The sequence below is a fragment of the Oncorhynchus clarkii genome, chromosome 28 (assembly GCF_045791955.1).
Source record: "Oncorhynchus clarkii lewisi isolate Uvic-CL-2024 chromosome 28, UVic_Ocla_1.0, whole genome shotgun sequence".
Classification (NCBI taxonomy): Eukaryota; Metazoa; Chordata; class Actinopteri; order Salmoniformes; family Salmonidae; genus Oncorhynchus; species Oncorhynchus clarkii.
In genome coordinates, this window is record NC_092174.1 from 3,280,326 (window position 1) to 3,299,023 (window position 18,698).

Sequence of the window (18,698 nt, forward strand, 5' to 3'; positions counted from 1 at the left end):
GCTGTTCCCTCATGTGAAGAAGACCCTGAATACCAGTAGAAATGGTCAACACAAAGAGAAAGTTGAGATCACCATGAATGGGATATATAGAGAAGACTTCGTAGCAGCTGGAGTGTTGTATACTAAGATGAGTTTGTATGAAGTCCCTGCCTCTGTTCCCCGTTGTAGTTTATCAAACGCTCCTGGAATACAATGGAAAGATGTGGTTGTTTGTGACTGACCGGCTCAAATCGGTCTTATGTAGCAAAATTTGAAAATGTATTTTTTACCTTAGATAAAAGTAGAGACTCAGAGCTACAAAATGGTCTATCATACACTACAGTTGAGACACAATGGGAAAGTAATTCTGCTTTGAAAGTTGATAAACTTGTAAACTCACTTTTGAGAAAAGGGCCTTTGAATGTTCTGGTGCCTACTAGAGAGTTCTCCTTTGTCTACACCCATTCAAAGTGTCCAGATCAAAATATTTTATAAATTTTAGATGACACTTACCCAGACACGCTTGTCTAAATTGATGGGTCATGTGAATGAAATGCTATAACCCCCAGCCACATCCAGTGGTGAAAAAAATACTAAATTGTCATACTTGAGTAAAAGTATAAATCATGTCAAATTCCTTATATTAAACCAGACGGCTCAATTTTTTTATTGACGGATAGCCAGGGGCACACTCCAACACTCAGACATAATTTATAAATGAAACATTTGTGTTTAGTGAGTCTGCCAAATCAGATGCAGTAGAGATGACCAGGGATGTTCTCTTGATACAGTGCCTTGCGAAAGTATTCGGCCCCCTTGAACTTTGCGACCTTTTTCCACATTTCAGGCTTCAAACATAAAGATATAAAACTGCATTTTTTTGTGAAGAGTCAACAACAAGTGGGACACAATCATGAAGTGGAACGACATTTATTGGATATTTTAAACTTTTTTAACAAATCAAAAACTGAAAAATTGGGCGTGCAAAAATTATTCAGCCCATTTACTTTCAGTGCAGCAAACTCTCTCCAGAAGTTCAGTGAGGATCTCTGAATGATCCAATGTTGACCTAAATGACTAATGATGATAAATACAATCCACCTGTGTGTAATCAAGTCTCCGTATAAATGCACCTGCACTGTGATAGTCTCAGAGGTCCGTTAAAAGCGCAGAGAGCATCATGAAGAACAAGGAACACACCAGGCAGGTCCGAGATACTGTTGTGAAGAAGTTTAAAGCCGGATTTGGATACAAAAAGATTTCCCAAGCTTTAAACATCCCAAGGAGCACTGTGCAAGCGATAATATTGAAATGGAAGGAGTATCAGACCACTGCAAATCTACCAAGACCTGGCCGTCCCTCTAAACTTTCAGCTCATACAAGGAGAAGACTGATCAGAGATGCAGCCAACAGGCCCATGATCACTGGATGAACTGCAGAGATCTACAGCTGAGGTGGGAGACTCTGTCCATAGGACAACAATCAGTCGTATATTGCACAAATCTGGCCTTTATGGAAGAGTGGCAAGAAGAAAGCCATTTCTTAAAGATATCCATAAAAAGTGTTGTTTAAAGTTTGCCACAAGCCACCTGGGAGACACACCAAACATGTGGAAGAAGGTGCTCTGGTCAGATGAAACCAAAATTGAACTTTTTGGCAACAATGCAAAACGTTATGTTTGGCGTAAAAGCAACACAGCTGAACACACCATCCCCACTGTCAAACATGGTGGTGGCAGCATCATGGTTTGGGCCTGCTTTTCTTCAGCAGGGACAGGGAAGATGGTTAAAATTGATGGGGAGATGGATGGAGCCAAATACAGGACCATTCTGGAAGAAAACCTGATGGAGTCTGCAAAAGACCTGAGACTGGGACGGAGATTTGTCTTCCAACAAGACAATGATCCAAAACATAAAGCAAAATCTACAATGGAATGGTTCAAAAATAAACGTATCCAAGTGTTAGAATGGCCAAGTCAAAGTCCAGACCTGAATCCAATCGAGAATCTGTGGAAAGAACTGAAAACTGCTGTTCACAAATGCTCTCCATCCAACCTCACTGAGCTCGAGCTGTTTTGCAAGGAGGAATGGGAAAAAATGTCAGTCTCTCGATGTGCAAAACTGATAGAGACATACCCCAAGCGACTTACAGCTGTAATCGCAGCAAAAGGTGGCGCTACAAAGTATTAACTTAAGGGGGCTGAATAATTTTGCACGCCCAATTTTTCAGTTTTTGATTTGTTAAAAAAGTTTGAAATATCCAATTAATGTCGTTCCACTTCATGATTGTGTCCCACTTGTTGCTGATTCTTCACAAAAAAATACATATATTACATATGTTTTATATCTTTATGTTTGAAGCCTGAAATGTGGCAAAAGGTCGCAAAGTTCAAGGGGGCCGAATACTTTCGCAAGGCACTAAGTGTGTGAATTGGACAATTTTCCTGTCAAATTTTAACAAGTACTTTTGGGTGTCAGGGAAAATGTTTGGAGTAAAAAATACATTATTTTCTTTCGGAATGTAGCGAAGTTAAAGTTCCCAAAAATATAAATAGTAAAGTAATGTACAGATACCCCCCAAAAGACTTTAGAACTTTCAAGTATTTTTACACCACTGCCTTCACACCAATACATTGGCATACTTTATATACTGTTACACACGCACTTATCACAGTATTCCATACATAAGTTAAGGCCATGCAACCGGAGTTGAAACCTGAGCGAGGTGCACATGAACAGTACATAAACAGATGCATGCACCATATATTTATGAGGTGGACACTTGATACAGTCACATGATATTGTTGTGGTATGTCACAAAATCATGTTATGACCACACATATCAAAATAAATTGTATATATCAATATTTTTCTAAGTCTTGCTAAGTGGATGGGTCTCTACAAAAGGTGGAAAAGGTACAGCCATATAGTTTCTTGCATAGTAGCAATATCAGAAATAGATAGTGTCAATATAAATAAAATAATATACAATTTGTACAAGAACAATATCAATAACGATATCAGTGATAGATGAGGCAGTTATATGCATACCATCAGGGGTAAAGTGGCTGAGCAGCAGGATAAAACAAATGGTAGCAGCAACGTATGGCGTGTGTGGCGAGAGTCATTTGAATAGAGGCACTGCAGATAGTGCTGATGACTGGTCCGTCCGAACCACGCATGAACAAGGGAATCTATATTCGAAGAGCCTGTTTCTGTCCTGCCCTTGACTTTGGTGCAGGGCATGTGATGTCCATAGCCTCTGTCGCAAAAGTCCCTCAAAAATATAAGTTTGTCTAGCTGTGTCCAGTCCAGGTGGTGCTTGTACAGGCAGACCATCTATGGGAGGAAGGTGTTGCGCAGCAGCTGAAACCTAGTCCAGACAGTCCGAACGCTCCTTGGTGTCAACAACACCAGTCTCCAGAGCATCGAAGCTGTAAAACTGTGAATAACAAAAAAAATCTGAAGACATTACAAACTTGCACAACATCAATTCACCTCCCAAGAGTAGATAAGAAGAATAACCCCATACAATGCAATGAAAATTATTTTCACCTGAAGTGCTGGTACTGCTTGATCTGTGGCAGTAGCCTGAAGTACGGAGTCAGGCATTGTTGCCAGCCATAGCTTTCCACCATCGCAGTGTCACCCTCCAGTCCAACCAGCTGTGGGATGTTGACCCGTCAGCGCTGTCATTCACAACACCAGCAATCTCAGACAAAGTGTTCGTTCACTGGTCTTTCTGAAGCGCTGCTTGATGAGGCCGAAGCACCAGTCGGGGGCAAACTTGGTGTGGCCTGTGATCAGGAAGTGAAGGTCCTGACTGTTTCTGGTTCAGTATGGGCCCCCAGAGACAGAAATAATGTGAGATCAATAAAAGTTGTGCTAATCATGTTGGAGGTCAATTAAATAATCAAAACGTGTTTATGCTTTACATACCAAGTGTTGTCATTGATTCCTTGTAGAGACGCCACAATGCTGCTTTTGTCACATGGGATGGCAGCAGCTTTCCACGAAAGTGTTTGTGTCCTGGGTGGCATCCTGGCAATACTATTGCATTATCCTCTGCGTTGTTGTTGATGAAGTTCACCACTCACTGGAAGTCCTCATGCTTCAGGCGTAACCTGTGCTTGGTCCAGCTCTCTTTTTGATGGGAGGCATTAGACCATTCTCCTTGTGTGACTAGTGGAGGAGAGTCAGGCGTGTTGTACTGATGCTGAAAGACAACTTCCAGATATAAATATTTTAGCATTATTATAAAATAGATGTGAAATGGCATTCTGAGATAACATCAATACACACAGTTCATACACGTAATGTTAGCTTGCTAGCTAGCCAGCCATCTAACGTCAGCTAACGTTAGCTAGCAAACAGCAAGCTTTAACTTGGGGTCTTTGGTTTAGACATGTAACATTAAAGTTAGCTAGCTAAACAATTAATTATAATCCCAAGCCATAGAGTACTAGCAATACAAACAGATTGTCATTGCTAGCTAAAGTTAACCAAATAGGTTCAATGTTTGCTAGTTAGCTAGCAACATTAGGCTATAACTAGCCATGTGAAATGGCATTGAGAAAATATAACGATTACACACAGTTCATACACGTTGATCACCGTTTCTTCTCCATCACTGTCATCAAAAGAGTCTACAATGTCTTCTTCAATTAAAATGTTTTTACTTAAATCAGGGATTTCCTCATCATCTGATTCATTTTTCAAAGTCATGCATGGTCAGCATGGCACGATCGTCCTCCAGAAAGTAGTCCATCACAACTTTTTCCCACTGACCTTCGATAGCACCTGATAAATTCAGGTCAGCTATGTTATTGAGAGCAGTAGCAACACATTTGCAGTTCTCCATGGCAAACGCTATAGCTGCATTCACTCCACAACTCTACCAATCTGTCATAAGTATGGCTAAACCAGTAAATAAAGGTTAAATATATATATTTGTAATAGTTAGCCCCATCTATTCTACAATGTATCTTCCTAAAATCTGATTTTAAACCTAACCACATTGCTAACCTTATGCCTAACCCCCAAAAAGTTTGTTTTTATAAATTTGTGCAATATAGCCAAAGTAGTGACAACTTGCTTGTTGTTGCTTTCCACTTCACTATAATTGTTTTGGTCTCACATGCTGAGAGCTCATCGGCTATTGGCAGTAGTCCTTGTCCAATCGCGTCGTAGCACTGCTCATACTATAAAGACCGATCATTTTCTGACATTTCAGAACGGACACCGACAGGAGTCTAGAGAACGGAACAGTCATTTGTGTCATTGACCTGCTCAAACTATGCGATTCCTGACGTACTGATCCAGGGGATTGGCCCTAGCCCTGACCCTCCGAGCCAACAGGTCCCGGACGTGTTCAATGGGATTGAGATCCGGGCTCTTCGCTGGTCATGGCAGAACACTGACATTCCTGTCTTGCAGGAAATCACGCACAGAACAATAAGTATGGCTGGTGACATTGTCATGCTGGAGGGTCATGTCAGCCTGCAGGAAGGGTACCACATGAGGGAGGAGGATGTTTTCCCTGTAATGCACAGCGTTGAGATTTCCTGCAATGACAAGCTCAGTCCGATGATGCTGTGACACACCGTCCCAGACCATGATGGACCCTCCACTTCCAAATCAATCCCGCTCCAGAGTACAGGCCTCGGTGTAACGCTAAGTCCTTCAACGATAACCGTGAATCCGACCATCACCCCTGGTGAGACAAAACCGCGACTCGTCAGTGAAGAGCACTCAGTCCAGCCTCTCTCAGCCTATTGCGGACAGTCTGAGCACTGATGGAGAGATTGTACGTTTCTGGTGTAACTCGGGCAGTTGTTGCCATCCTGTACCTGTCCCGCAGGTGTGATGTTCAGATGTACCGATCCTGTGCAGGTGTTGTTACACGTGGTCTGCCACTACAAGGACGATCACCTGCCCGTCTTGTCTCCCTGCAGCGCTGTTTTAGGCGTCTCACAGTACGGACATTGCAATTTGTTGCACTGGCCTTGGTTTCTCAAATGATTGCATCGCATGGTTCACCAACTACTTCTCTGATAGAGTTCAGTGTGTCAAATCGGAGGGCCTGTGTCCGGACCTCTGGCAGTCTCTATGGGGGTGACACAGGGTTCAAATCTCGGGCCGACTCTCTTCTCTGTAAACATCAATGATATCGCTCTTGCTGCTGGTGATTCTCTGATTCACTTCTACGCAGACGACACCATTCTGTATACTTCTGGCCCTTCTTTGGACACTGTTTAAACTAACCTGCAGACAAGCTTCAATGCCAAACAACTCTCCTTCAATGGCCTCCAACTGCTCTTAAATGCAAGTAAAACTAAATGCATGCTCTTCAACCGATCACTGCCCGCACCTGCCCGCCCGTCCAGCATTACTACTCTGGACGGCTCTGACTTAGAATATGTGGACAACTACAAATACCTAGGTGTCTGGTTAGACTGTAAACTCTCCTTCCAGACTCACATTAAGCATCTCCAATTCAAAATTAAGTCTAGAATTGGCTTCCTATTTCGCAACAAAGCATCCTTCACTCATGCTGCCAAACATACTCTCGTAAAACTGACCATCCTACTGATCCTCGACTTCGGCGATGTCATTTACAAAATAGCCTCCAACACTCTACTCAACAAATTGGATGCAGTCTATCACAGTGCTATCCGTTTTGTCACCAAAGCCCCCTATACTACCCACCACTACAAACTGTATGCTCTCGTTGGCTGGCCCTCCCTTCATACTCATCGCAAAACCCACTGGCTCTAGGTCATTTACAAGTCTCTGCTAGGGAAAGCCCCGCCTTATCTCAGCTCACTGGTCACCATAGCAGCACCACCAGTAGCACGCGCTCCAGCAGGTATATCTCACTGGTCACCCCCAAAGTCAATTCCTCCTTGGCCTCCTTTCCTTCCAGTTCCCTGCTGCCAATGACTGGAACAAACTGCAAAAATCACTGAAACTGGAGACACATATCTCCCTCACTAGCTTTAAGCACCAGCTGTCAGAGCAGCTCACAGATCACTGCACCTGTACATAGCCCATCTGTAAATAGCCCATCCAACTACCTCATCCACATACTGTATTTATTTATCTTGCTCCTTTGCACCCCAGTAACACCATTCCAGTGTTTAACTGTTATATTGTAATTACTTCGCTACCATGGCCTATTTATTGCCTTACCTCCCTGATCTTACCTCATTTTCACACAGTATATATACTTTTTTTACTCTATTATTGGCTGTATGTTTGTTTATTCCATGTGTAACTCTGTGTTGTTGTATGTGTCAAACTGCTTTGCTTTACCTTGGCTAGGTCGCAGTTGTAAATGAGAACTTGTTCTCAACTAGCCTACCTGGTTAAATAAAGGTGAAAAAAAAATCTGCAGTCCTCATGCCTCCTTGCAGCATGCCTAAGGCAGGTTCACGCAGATGAACAGGGACCATGGGTGTCTTTATTTTGGTGTTTTTCAGAGTCAGTAGAAAGGTCTCTTTAGTGTCCTAAGTTTTCATAACCGTGACCTTAATTGCCTACAGTCTGTAAGCTGTTAGTGTCTTAACGACCATTCCACAGGTGCATGTTCATTAATTGTTTATGGTTCCTTGAACAAGCATGGGAAACAGTGTTTTAACCCTTTACAATGAAAATCTGTGTAGTTATTTGGATTTTTACAAATTATCTTTGAAAGACAGAGTCCTGAAAAAGGGATGTTTATTTTTTTGCTGAGTTTAGCTAGGACTTTAGCTAGCCAAGCTAGCTAGCTAACTTTAGTTACCAGTAGCTAACAATGTTATAACGTTTGCATTGACAAAAGCTTAACGTTTGTAGTTCAATTCAGTGACAATTGGAGTCAATAATAAGATAACCATGGCAATTGTAGCTAGCAGTTGTAACAATGACAGTTGTAGCTTTCGACGAGCTAGCTTGTTTACTAACCAACTGTGAAATTAGTTCTGAGCCTTGTCAGTGTGCGCTCTTGGCTTTGATCCGATCCAGGTAGTCAGGTTCACTTTTCAGGGCTCTTGTAGGACTGATAGTCCTCTATTTTACCTGTAGATAAAAAGCCTTAGTTATGTTTATTATTCATTTAATGTATTTTAATTGTATTAGCTAGATATTTGATTATATCATTTGAAGTGGTGGCAGAATGCATGATATGTCACATTTTTTGTCTCAATAGCTGGGCCAGTTTTGTCACACCTGTTTCGTAAAATTGGAACCATTTCCGTTTGACCGCAAGGTTTTATGGGTATTATGACTCATACTGTGGTACTCTATTCTCAACTCAACAATCATCTATTTGGTAGCCTATGTGAAGCGCCCACTGCCTTCCGACAAGCTATGCGATTTAAAAACAATCCACAGCTTTTTTTGTAATGATCCTCTGATTCTCCAAATCATGCTTTTTGGTTAAGTAGCCTATTTTAAATGTATATATTTCTGTATAGACAGGAGTAGGCAAATTAGGCTATATATTTTTTGCAATTTAATTATATTGACTAGCCTTCTGGACATGACGCCTATGGGACTCTTGTTATTAGGCTATTTATAAAGCATAAAGCAACAAAAACATGCATTGTATTAAAGTCCACACGTCAAACGATTTTGAAGGCTAGCTCTTCTACAATAAATTACCACTAAAAGCAGCAACATAAATAGGTAGGAGCAAATATGAACAGATCTATAGGTCTATAATAAAACCAAAAATACTTTAATATATTATAAAACAAATAAAAAAGCTATTTTATGGAGTCGGCTGGTAAAATGTAAACTATGCATCATCTATCTCATGAGCGGACATGGGTAACACTGTTCCCCGCAATGCTGAACATTCACTCTGGTGCAGTGCTCGTGGCACAAATACATATGTATCTACGTGCCAGCTTTGACAATGGATAGCGAATCTCCAGGTCAGGGGATTATCAGGCTGTTCCTGCAGGTAGCGAGTTAGTTCAGTGTCTGCACAGACTCCGAGGGGTATACTGTAGGGGCAGTGGTATAGGCCCTTCACTTCTGGAGATCCCCTAATTTCACTTTCTTGGCAGGTGGTGGCTGCATTGTTCCGAGTCATCATCTTCCTCAGTCACAGCAGTACCCCCGCCTCTGCCCCCCAGTAACTGTCACCAGAGAGAACATTAGTGAAGTCAGCCACAGGTTTCAGTGCTGCGTGGACTGATGACAAGATGTCTTTGTCCTGCCATTTGAAGAGGTGATTATGTTTCCGATCTGAGACCAGGACTCATTCGATGGCTCCAAAACCCTCTCTACCATTTTCTGTTTGGTTATCTTAAGCAATTCTGTGGAATAAAACAGTTCATACATCAATTCCTCATCCATATATTATGTAACATAGGATTCCTGGAATATCTTCTATATTATTTAATTATAAATCAGTGATTTAACGTATAATAGCTAAAAAAATAAATAAAAGGCTAATTCCGTTGTGAAAATACAATGGGCCTATGGTAATGTATGTTGAATGATTCAAGGAAATTAGCCTTTATTTTCTAGGGCACTGGAATAACATTATACACTGAACACAAATATAAAACTTAACAGGAAACTATTTCAAAAGATTTCACTGAGTTACATTTTCAGCTTCCAATTGTGTACAGATCCTTTGTGCCATGCATTATGCTGAAACATGAGGTGATGGCACAGGATCGTGTCACGGTATCTTTACATTGAAATTGCCAATGCTAAAATATAACTGTGTTCGCTGTCTGTAGCTTATGCCTGCTCATACCAAAATCTGACCGCCAACATGGGGCACTCTGTTCACAACATTGACATCAGCACGTCTGCGTGGATGTACTGCCAAATTCTCTAAAATTACTTGAGGCGGCAACAACTCATCACCAACAGGGATGTAAACAAATTTGTGCTCAACATTTGAGAAATACATTTTTTTGTATATGGAACATTTCTGGGATCTTTTATTTCAGCACCAACACTGTACATTGCTTTTCTATTTTTGCTCTGTATATTAAACACAACCAGTGTGGATTGCAGTTTCTCATTGTCCTTAGACTGCAAGTTCAGGAAGCAAATTATATTTTCAAATTTTGGGGAAATATACCTTTGACTTCTAAAAACGTTGTAGCGACCTTAACAAGGTAGCTAGGTGTTAAGAGTTTGAGACCTCCTGTCGTAACAATTAAGGTGTTGGCTTGACAGTCACTGGACCTGGGTTATAATCACGGTCATGGCTTCCTCCTGAATTTGCAACAATATGTTTGATTAATTTTGCTGGCAAAAACCTGTCCAAAGTGACTGATCCCTCTATTTGTACTTTGCACAAATAAAAACCCATAAACTCAATAACCAAATGGGCATAAAATTGTCATATTTACCAATGGAATCAGTTAAATTTGTCAAATGTGAAACATAACGATTCCTTAATGTTTATTACTCAACCTCAATTGTATTTTATAAACAATTACTTGCTGGAATGACAGCATGAATTAGACAAATTATCCAAGTCAGAATTTCATGATGTGAAATATACAGCCATTTGTCAAAATACAAAACAGTAACTCAGTATTTTGTATAGGACCTCGGATCATGAATAGAATGACATATCCAGTAAATATTAACGGCTCTGAAAATTATGTCATGGTGAAGTCCTTTGCAATATGCAGCAGATATAACGAGTGCTGAATGTTTACAATAGACATCTTTGAACGATGCAAGACATTAGCCGTAAAAGGTTTAGGGACTGTCCAATGATATGAGAGTCAGGTATATGGGGATCTAACGCTGTATTTTCTGTCAAGGGACTAGAACATGACTTGGAGCCTGAAGTGGGTCTGTTTGTTAGAGTTGTTGCCCATGCCTATCTTCAGCATCCACCTTGACTTCATCTTCTGGACAAACTTCATGTCCTTCTGGTTCTGATGGAAAGAGTTTTTACCTAGACAGAAAACAAGCAATGAATGGTGAATGGGTTTGGTCAATTAATTGTATTCAGCTTTTCGCATGTTACTGCTGTGGTCACATGCTCCATACCGTTCTTGGTCAAACACCTTCAAAATAGTCACGTGGGAGATTTTTTTTTTAAATAAAAAAGGAAGATATTTTTAAATTGTGGAAAATTGAAGTCTCAAAAACGCATTGGTTTCCATAAGGGTAGAACAAAAAGGTATACACTGAAGGTTTGAATGATAGTTTAAATAAAGACTATTGGTTCATCTCTAAATCAAATTGTGAACTCAGGATTATCTGTAAATTAAACTCAATTAATGTATAGACTGGCTTATTAATTTCTCTATGCACGCGTTAAGTTATGTATAGGTTCACTCAATTATAGAGTTCAGTAGTGAATGTGTAGGTGCAACCCTGCATGGATCATGGTTGATGTGTAGTGTTGACCCTTACCCATGTCTCCACCCCAGCCCAGGGCCTTGTACTGCCTGAGTACCCGACCCACTGCGTTCCTGTTGTGGGCCAACGCCACAGTCCTGGGTGCGCCGAAACGCTGCTTGTAGTATCGCATCAGAGAGCGGTGGCCAATCTTAGCACCTGAGGAAAAACAGCGAGAGATAAGAAAATATGTATTAGTTGGAAGCTATGATTAGTTTAATACGGCACGTTACTGCGGTGGCCTGCACATACACCGGCCCTGTGCGCATAAGATTGCAAACCTCTGGTCTGAAGGGAGTTGAAGACAGCCCATCTAATTCTAAAGAGATGTTAAGAGGGGTTCAAGACAAATGGAAGTTCATAATTTGCGTACATTTGGTCAGATAGCAGAAATCAAAATTTACAAGACATTCATCATAGTGTTTCCTGAGTTTGAATACTTCATGATAATCTGTAGGCCATACTATTTAGCAAGAGCTTTTATCTAGATTTTTCGTAGCTGTCCATTTACCACAAACCGATGCTGGCACTAAGACTGCACTCATTGGCAAACAAGAAAATGCTCATCAAGGTGGCACTCCTAGTTGCCGGGCTGCATACTACCAGGCTGCGTACTAGCGCATGCTCTGACCAGCTGGGAAGTGTCTTCAGAGACATTTCAAACTACTCCCTGACCCAGTCTGCAATGTCAACATATTTCAAGCAGACCACCATAGGTTATCTGCACATCTGCAGTCCTCATGCCGCCTTGCAGCATGCCTAAGGCACGTTCACGCAGATGAGCAGGGACCCTGGGCATCTTTCTTTTGGTGTTTTTCAGAGTCAGTAGAAAGGCCTCTTTAGTGTCCAAAGTTTTCATAACAGTGACCTTAATTGCCTACCGTCTGTAAGCTGTTAGTGTCTTAACGGCCGTTCCACATATGTGCATGTTCATTAATTGTTCATGGTTCATTGAACAAGCATGGGAAACAGTGTTTAAACTCTTTACAATGAAGATCTGAAGTTATTTGGATTTTTACGAATTATCTTTGAAAGACAAGGTCCTGAGTTTAGAAAGATAGTAGCCAGTTACATTAACTTGGAGCAAAACATTAGGCAATCTTGGAAAAGTACCGTAGAAAAGTAACTACACATAAGTCAGCGCTGTCTGCTGATAGAATGCCCGTTCGTGAATTCTTATCCCAGCTTAGATGTGCAACTGAAGCACAAAATTAGCCTGATGTAGAGGAGAAATTACAATAAATTTTTTAAATCTGCATTTACAAAACGCAGCAAGATAATTGTTATGCGTTCTTTCCCCTGCGTCAACTCTGTGTTAACGCGACTGCTAAGTTTAACTTGCCGTCTATGTTAAGTGGCTGAATTAATAAATTGACAGGGCATCATAGTGTTACCTTTCTGCTGTGTTTGAGAAGTCAAAGACCTTTGGATTAGTTCTGTATAGCTGCAATCTTGATTTGTGTTTTTTATCTCCTCTGTTCTCAGCCCATCTGCTCTTCCCCCATCTTTACCGAGAAGGACAGTTGCCCTAGCGACTCCAGACTCAACGTATGCTACTCCAGAGCCAGTACCATTTTTCCTTCAGACAAGCATGCATGAAAACTGTTCATTTGCATGTCTCTCGTAAAGATTCGCTGGTAAATTTCCAAACTCAAATGGCATTCAGTATCTCCTACACACACTGCATTAGGAAAACATTCAGACCCCTTGACTTTATCCACATTGTCAAGCTAGACACAATAACCCATAACGAAGCAAAAACAGGTTTAGACATTTTTAAACATACATTTTAAAAAAACGGAAATATCACATTTACATAAAGTATTCAGCCCCTTTACTCAGTACTTTGTTGAAGCACCTTTGGCAGCGATTACAGCCTTGAGTATTCTTGAGTGTGACGCTACACTTGTACACTTATAATTGGAGAGTTCCTCCCATTCTTCTCTGCAGATCCTCTCAAACTCTGTTGGGTTGGATTAAGCTATTTTCAGGTCTCCAGAGATGTTCGTTTGGGTTCAAGTCCGGGCTCTGGCTGGGCCACTCAAGGACATTCAGAGACTTGTCCTGAAGCCACTCCTGCGTTGTCTTGGCTGTGTGCTTAGGGTCGTTGTCCTGTTGAAAGGTGAACCTTCGTCCCAGTCTGAGGTCCTGAGCGCTCTGCAGCAGGTTATCAAAGATCTCTGTCCTTTGCTCCTTTAATCTTTCCCACAATCCTGACTAGTTTCCCAGTGAATGACGATGAAAAAAATACATTGCCACAGCATGCTGCCGCCACCACCATGCTTCACCGTAGGGATGTGCCAGGTTTCATTCAGACGTGACGCTTGGCATTCAGGGCAAAGAGTTCAATCTTGGTTTCATTAGACCAGAGAATCTTTTTTTATTTTTTTTATTGTTAGAGACTTTAGGTGTCTTGGCAAACTCCAAGCAAGCTGTCATGTGCCTTTTACTGAGGAGTGGCTTCTGTCTGGCCACGTCACCATAAAGGCTTGATTGGTGGATTGCTGCAACCCAATTGAGATGGTTTGGGATGAGTTGGACCGCAGAGTGTTGGAAAAGTACTGTTGGAAAAGTATTCCAGGTGAAGCTGGTTGAAAGAATGCCAAGAGCAAGCGGTCATAAAGGGTGGCTACTTTGAAAGATCTAAAATGTATTTATTAGTTTAACACTTATTTGGTTAGCACATGATTCAATGTGTTACTTCATAGTTTTGATGTCTTCACTATTTTTCTACAACGTATAAAATAGTAAAAATAAAGAAAACCCCTTAAATGAATAGGTGTCCAAACTTTGCCTGGACTGTGTGTGTATAAAATATTATATACACACAGTGCATTCGGAAAGTATACAGACCCCTTAACAAAATGTGGAAAAAGTTACATTACAGCTGTATTCTAAAATGTATTAAATAAAAATCTCAAACTACACCATAATGGCAAAAATACATTTACCTTATTTACATAAGCATTCAGACCTGTTGCTATAAGACTCAATTGAACTCCATTGACCACCCTTGAGATGTTTCTACAACTTGATTGGAGTCCTCCTGTGGTATATTCAATTGATTGGACATGATTTGGAAAGGCACACACCTGTCTATATAAGGTCTTCTGGAGAGTCCTCCCTATCCAGCCTGACCAAGCTTGAGAAGAAACGGGGGGGGGGGGGGGGGGGGACTCCAAAAATACAGGTGTGCTTGTAGCACCATACCCAAGAAGACTCAAGGTTGTAATTGCTGCCAAAGGTGCTCCAACAAAGTACTGAGTAAAGGGTCTAAATAGTTGTGATATTTTATTAAAAAAACTTTGTTTTGTCATGGGGTAGTGTGTGTAGATTGAAGGAAAAATAGGATTTAATCCATTTTAGAATAAGGCTTTAATGTGACAAAATGTGGAGAAAGGTCAAGGGGTCTGAATACTTTCCTAATGCACTGTATATAGCCAAGCTATCATTGCCTATTTATTCCCCGTGTTCATTTTTTTTATTCTGCATTGATGGGAAGGGCCCGTGAGTAAGCATGTCACTGTTAGTCCACACCTGATGTTTACGAAGCATGTGAAAATAATTTGATTTCACCTGAGGGAAGGGTGAGCTCCAGCGTATCATCATCGTAGTCTATGTTCTTCCCGTCCGGCAACTCTTCATCCTCCATCTCAACATCATCTCCCTCTTTCTGGTCAGGATAACTTGTCCTGCAAACAACATTTCACAAAATGGCCACTTGAGAAATTGCTAATATATAATTACAATCAAAGATAAAGTGAGGGGCAGAAGACCCCCTTTCCTACTACGGTGCATACTTGAATTCTGTGCTGGCTCTGATTTTTCCTTCTTCATATTGTCCTTTCCAGCCTAGTCCCAGCAACTACAGTGCTGGAACCAGGCAAGCACAGTACAGCTTGGTTCAGCTCAGTAGTGTGAAAAAGGTTAGACTATAGGAGCCCTGGTATTTGACACCTACCTGAAGTCGTAGAAGTCGGCAAACTCCAGCGATGCATCTCCGTCGGTGAAGAGCTTGCAGTGGCTTTTGTCAGTCATGTGGCCCTGTACTGCCTCAGTGGAGTAAAAGGAGCGGCCTTTCTCGTTACACCACAGACACACCTTACCAGCGCCCACTTTCTCTCCTGCAACACAAAGAACAAGAGTATGTTTAAGATTTATGAGTGAGATTTCAATAGCAGAGAAATGACGCAAGAGACTCCTCCGATTCAGGTTTAGATTGACCTAAATGTAAATGAAAAACATTTGGCAGACATTCTTATTCAGAGCAACTAACACTCAGTGCATTCAACTAGGGTGATAAATCAACCCCTCCTGAAGCTTAACAATAAGGTAAGGTATGGCATAAACACCCGCCATACCTTACCTCATTGTTTACCTTCAGACGTATAAGTTACCAGACCGTCTCAGGGAAGGCCAACTCTGGGAAGGCCAACTCTCCCTGCAATCACCAGTTAGGTAAATCTGCTTTTAGTTTTTTTGGACGTCATATGAAATGATCTCAAACGCCTTAAAGTTTGTGTAGTTGATGCCTCTAGGGCAATTCAGGGAGATGTTAGAGGGCCTTTTTACTGAAGAAAGCATTTGTTTCATACAATCGTGTTTGCTTTTCATGCATTGTGTAATTGATGTGTATATAGACATTTTTATTTTATTTAACTAGGCAAGTCAGTTAAGAATAAAATTTGATTTACAATGACAGCGTTCCCCGGCCAAACCCGGACGATGCTGGGCCAATTGTGCGCCGCACTATGGGACTCCCAATCACAGCCGGACATGATACAGCATGTATAGTGTAATTGCTGTTTATTGATGTGTTCATGCAGGACTGATTTGCAAAAGAGTCAATTGGTCTCAGCATGACTCCCTGGCTAAAATAATAAATGAAAAAAAAAGTCAAGACAGACAACAGGAGTTCATTTTTTTGTTGGTAGGGGGTTCAACCAAGGTGCTCTTTAAAGAATACACGGTCAGAAAAACATTCAGTTTCACGTCTAAAAACCGGAAGAGGAAAAACTCTAGACCCCAGCTACAGGTTATTTTCCCTAGGCAAGACACGATTATAGAAAATGACATGCTTTCCAAACAAGGTGCATGAACCATCGAGCAAGCTAACGGTGTAAAGATATTCAGCCACTCTTGGTAGAACAATGGAGGACCTGATGACACTTATGGACTTCCACTCACCCAGGTAGCAAATTAGTCCCTTGAGGTTGATTAGAAATTCCAGGTCGGGCAGGAAGAAGCTGTGCACTTTTGTCATGTGAGCCAGGTTTTTGAGGAGTGAGTGAGAGTGGTGGGGGCAGAACAAACAGTCCGTGGGGGGGATGGCCCCTGGTAGAACGGCGTGGTGGGGGGAAGCCGAAGCAGAACCATCCCCTTCCTCGTGCTCCATGGTTTCGTCAGCATCTTCCTCGAAGTCATCATCATCCATGTCATTGTCGCCATCCACATCCTCCCACTCTTCTGAAATAAAGAAACTGACTGAGTGACAATGGAGACAGACAGAAGACCCAAGACAACCACAGCAACACTGACAAATAGGGATGGCGTTTTGATATTACAATCATCTTCACAAAAGTCGACACATTCTTGGCCAAATCTTCATGCAATCCAGACAGATCCTACACAAGTTAATTCAGGCCTACTTGAGTCAGACATCATACCTTCCTCTGCTGTGGCCAATTCCTCTACCTCCATCTTCTTCGCTTGCCCCTCAAACCATTGCAGCCTGGGCGGTTTCTCCGGCTTGGACTTATCCGCTGCTGGCCTCTCCACTCCTGAAGCCTGGGCCTTTTCCGGATTGGGCCGTTGCGGCGGCTTTAGGGCCTGCTGTAGCGCTTCGTTCTTGGCATTGTGGTCCACCTTGCCGTCGTCCCCAAGGCCCTTCTCCAGGTTTTTCTCATTCATCATCTCCACTTTCTTCTGGGCTGCCAGCAAGGCCTGCTTCTCTGCCTGCTGGTGCTTGTGGGACTGCAGGTGGTTCTGGTAGGCATTGGAGCTGGAAAACTTCTTGTTGCACGTGGTGCAGCCCTCGCTGACAGTGGCGCCAGTCACCTGTTGTTCGGTGGCGGCCCGTTGCGCCAGCACACGCTCCTGGAAGTTCTCTGCAGTCACAGGGGGCATGTCGGCAACTTTGCGTTTCAGGTTGTAACGGTGCCAGTCGGTTTTGTAGTGGGCACGCTGGACCTCACCATCTGCGAAGGCCACACGACAGCTGATGCAGGTATACGAGGACATGGTTGTGGCTAGAAAGATAAGAAGATTAGCCGACAGTGGCTCCCCTATAGTTACTATTCTTCAAGAATCAATGGCTTTATATAATTTATTGAAACGACCATTGACCAATAGTAACCATTGCAGATATATATTCATCTTTTGGACTATACGAGACTAATGTTACCTCTATATTTCCACTTACCATGAACTTTTGTGGGGGCAGGTTCGTCGTCGTAGTTAATGGGAATATTCATTCTAAAGTCAACCTGAGAACCAAAAAGTATGTGGTTAGTCCCAAATGTAACCACTTTCACATTAAGGGTTTAACGTTAGCTACACACCTAGCTACATGCAGTAGTAGCTTACTAGCTAGCTATGCTTCATGAATACAAACAGCTATCACTGCATGAACATTTTTAATTTTTATTGGTAGGATGAACAGGACTTTGTCAACCAGATACATCTCTCATGAAAAACAAATCGCTGTAACGTTTAATTACACCTTTCTAGCTGACTAGCTAGCTAACGTTACTGGTAGAGACGGGCCCGTACGAATTGCACTGTTATTCCACACCTGTTTACGAAGCATGTGACAATTAAAATGTGATTTACTACAGGTGACAATATCATTTTTATAACGTCATGGAACATATTTTGACTAGGCAAGCGCAGCCAGCAAGGCACTGGCTTGATAGCATTAGCGAAATCATATTTATACGTGAGCAATGACGCGCTAATGCTAGGCTAACAGGTAGCTAGCTATTTGGCCACTAATAAGCTTGATGTCTGAAACTTCAGTTAACTTCTGGCTAGAAAGGATATCACAAACAATTTACACACTTGACAAATAAAATCACACTTCACGTACCAATTCAAAGCCCTCCTTGAAGAAAATTTGGAAGCGAACTACGTGTTTATGCAAACGACTGCAAACTTGTCTTCCTCCACACGTGGGTTTCAGCGACACTACAAAAGTATTTCCAGGTCATGGAATTTCGGACATTTTCAAAATAAAAGTAATCCACGTAACAGTAGAAACGTTTCAAAACCCTGTATTTATTCATGATAAATTAAACATAATGTCTAAACATTAACACTGATTCATATTTAAGTGACATTAGCATTACATTT

General features: G+C 41.7%; 2 protein-coding genes across 4 annotated transcripts in view; one reads left to right on the forward strand and one right to left on the reverse strand.

Moving 5' to 3' along the window:
• Positions 1-18,698, forward strand: part of LOC139386660 (RAN binding protein 9) — a 371,620-nt gene that overhangs the window by 154,794 nt on the left and 198,128 nt on the right. The window lies entirely within an intron of this gene.
• LOC139387154 (zinc finger protein 622) lies at positions 9,353-18,531 on the reverse strand. 3 transcript variants are annotated; one of them, XM_071133192.1, is made up of 9 exons: positions 18,436-18,531; positions 17,770-17,833; positions 17,015-17,596; positions 16,536-16,814; positions 15,310-15,472; positions 14,925-15,040; positions 11,364-11,507; positions 10,733-10,899; positions 10,470-10,697 (listed from the first exon to the last, which is right to left on the reverse strand). In XM_071133192.1, exons 2-8 carry the CDS (start codon positions 17,819-17,821, stop codon positions 10,766-10,768), a joined length of 1,470 nt encoding a protein of 489 aa, XP_070989293.1. In that variant the 5' UTR covers positions 17,822-17,833; positions 18,436-18,531; the 3' UTR covers positions 10,470-10,697; positions 10,733-10,765. The 3 variants fall into 3 exon arrangements, with proteins under 3 accessions (XP_070989292.1, XP_070989294.1, XP_070989293.1); XM_071133191.1 differs by having other exon boundaries at positions 9,353-10,899; XM_071133193.1 differs by having other exon boundaries at positions 9,458-10,899; positions 16,536-16,811; positions 18,436-18,529.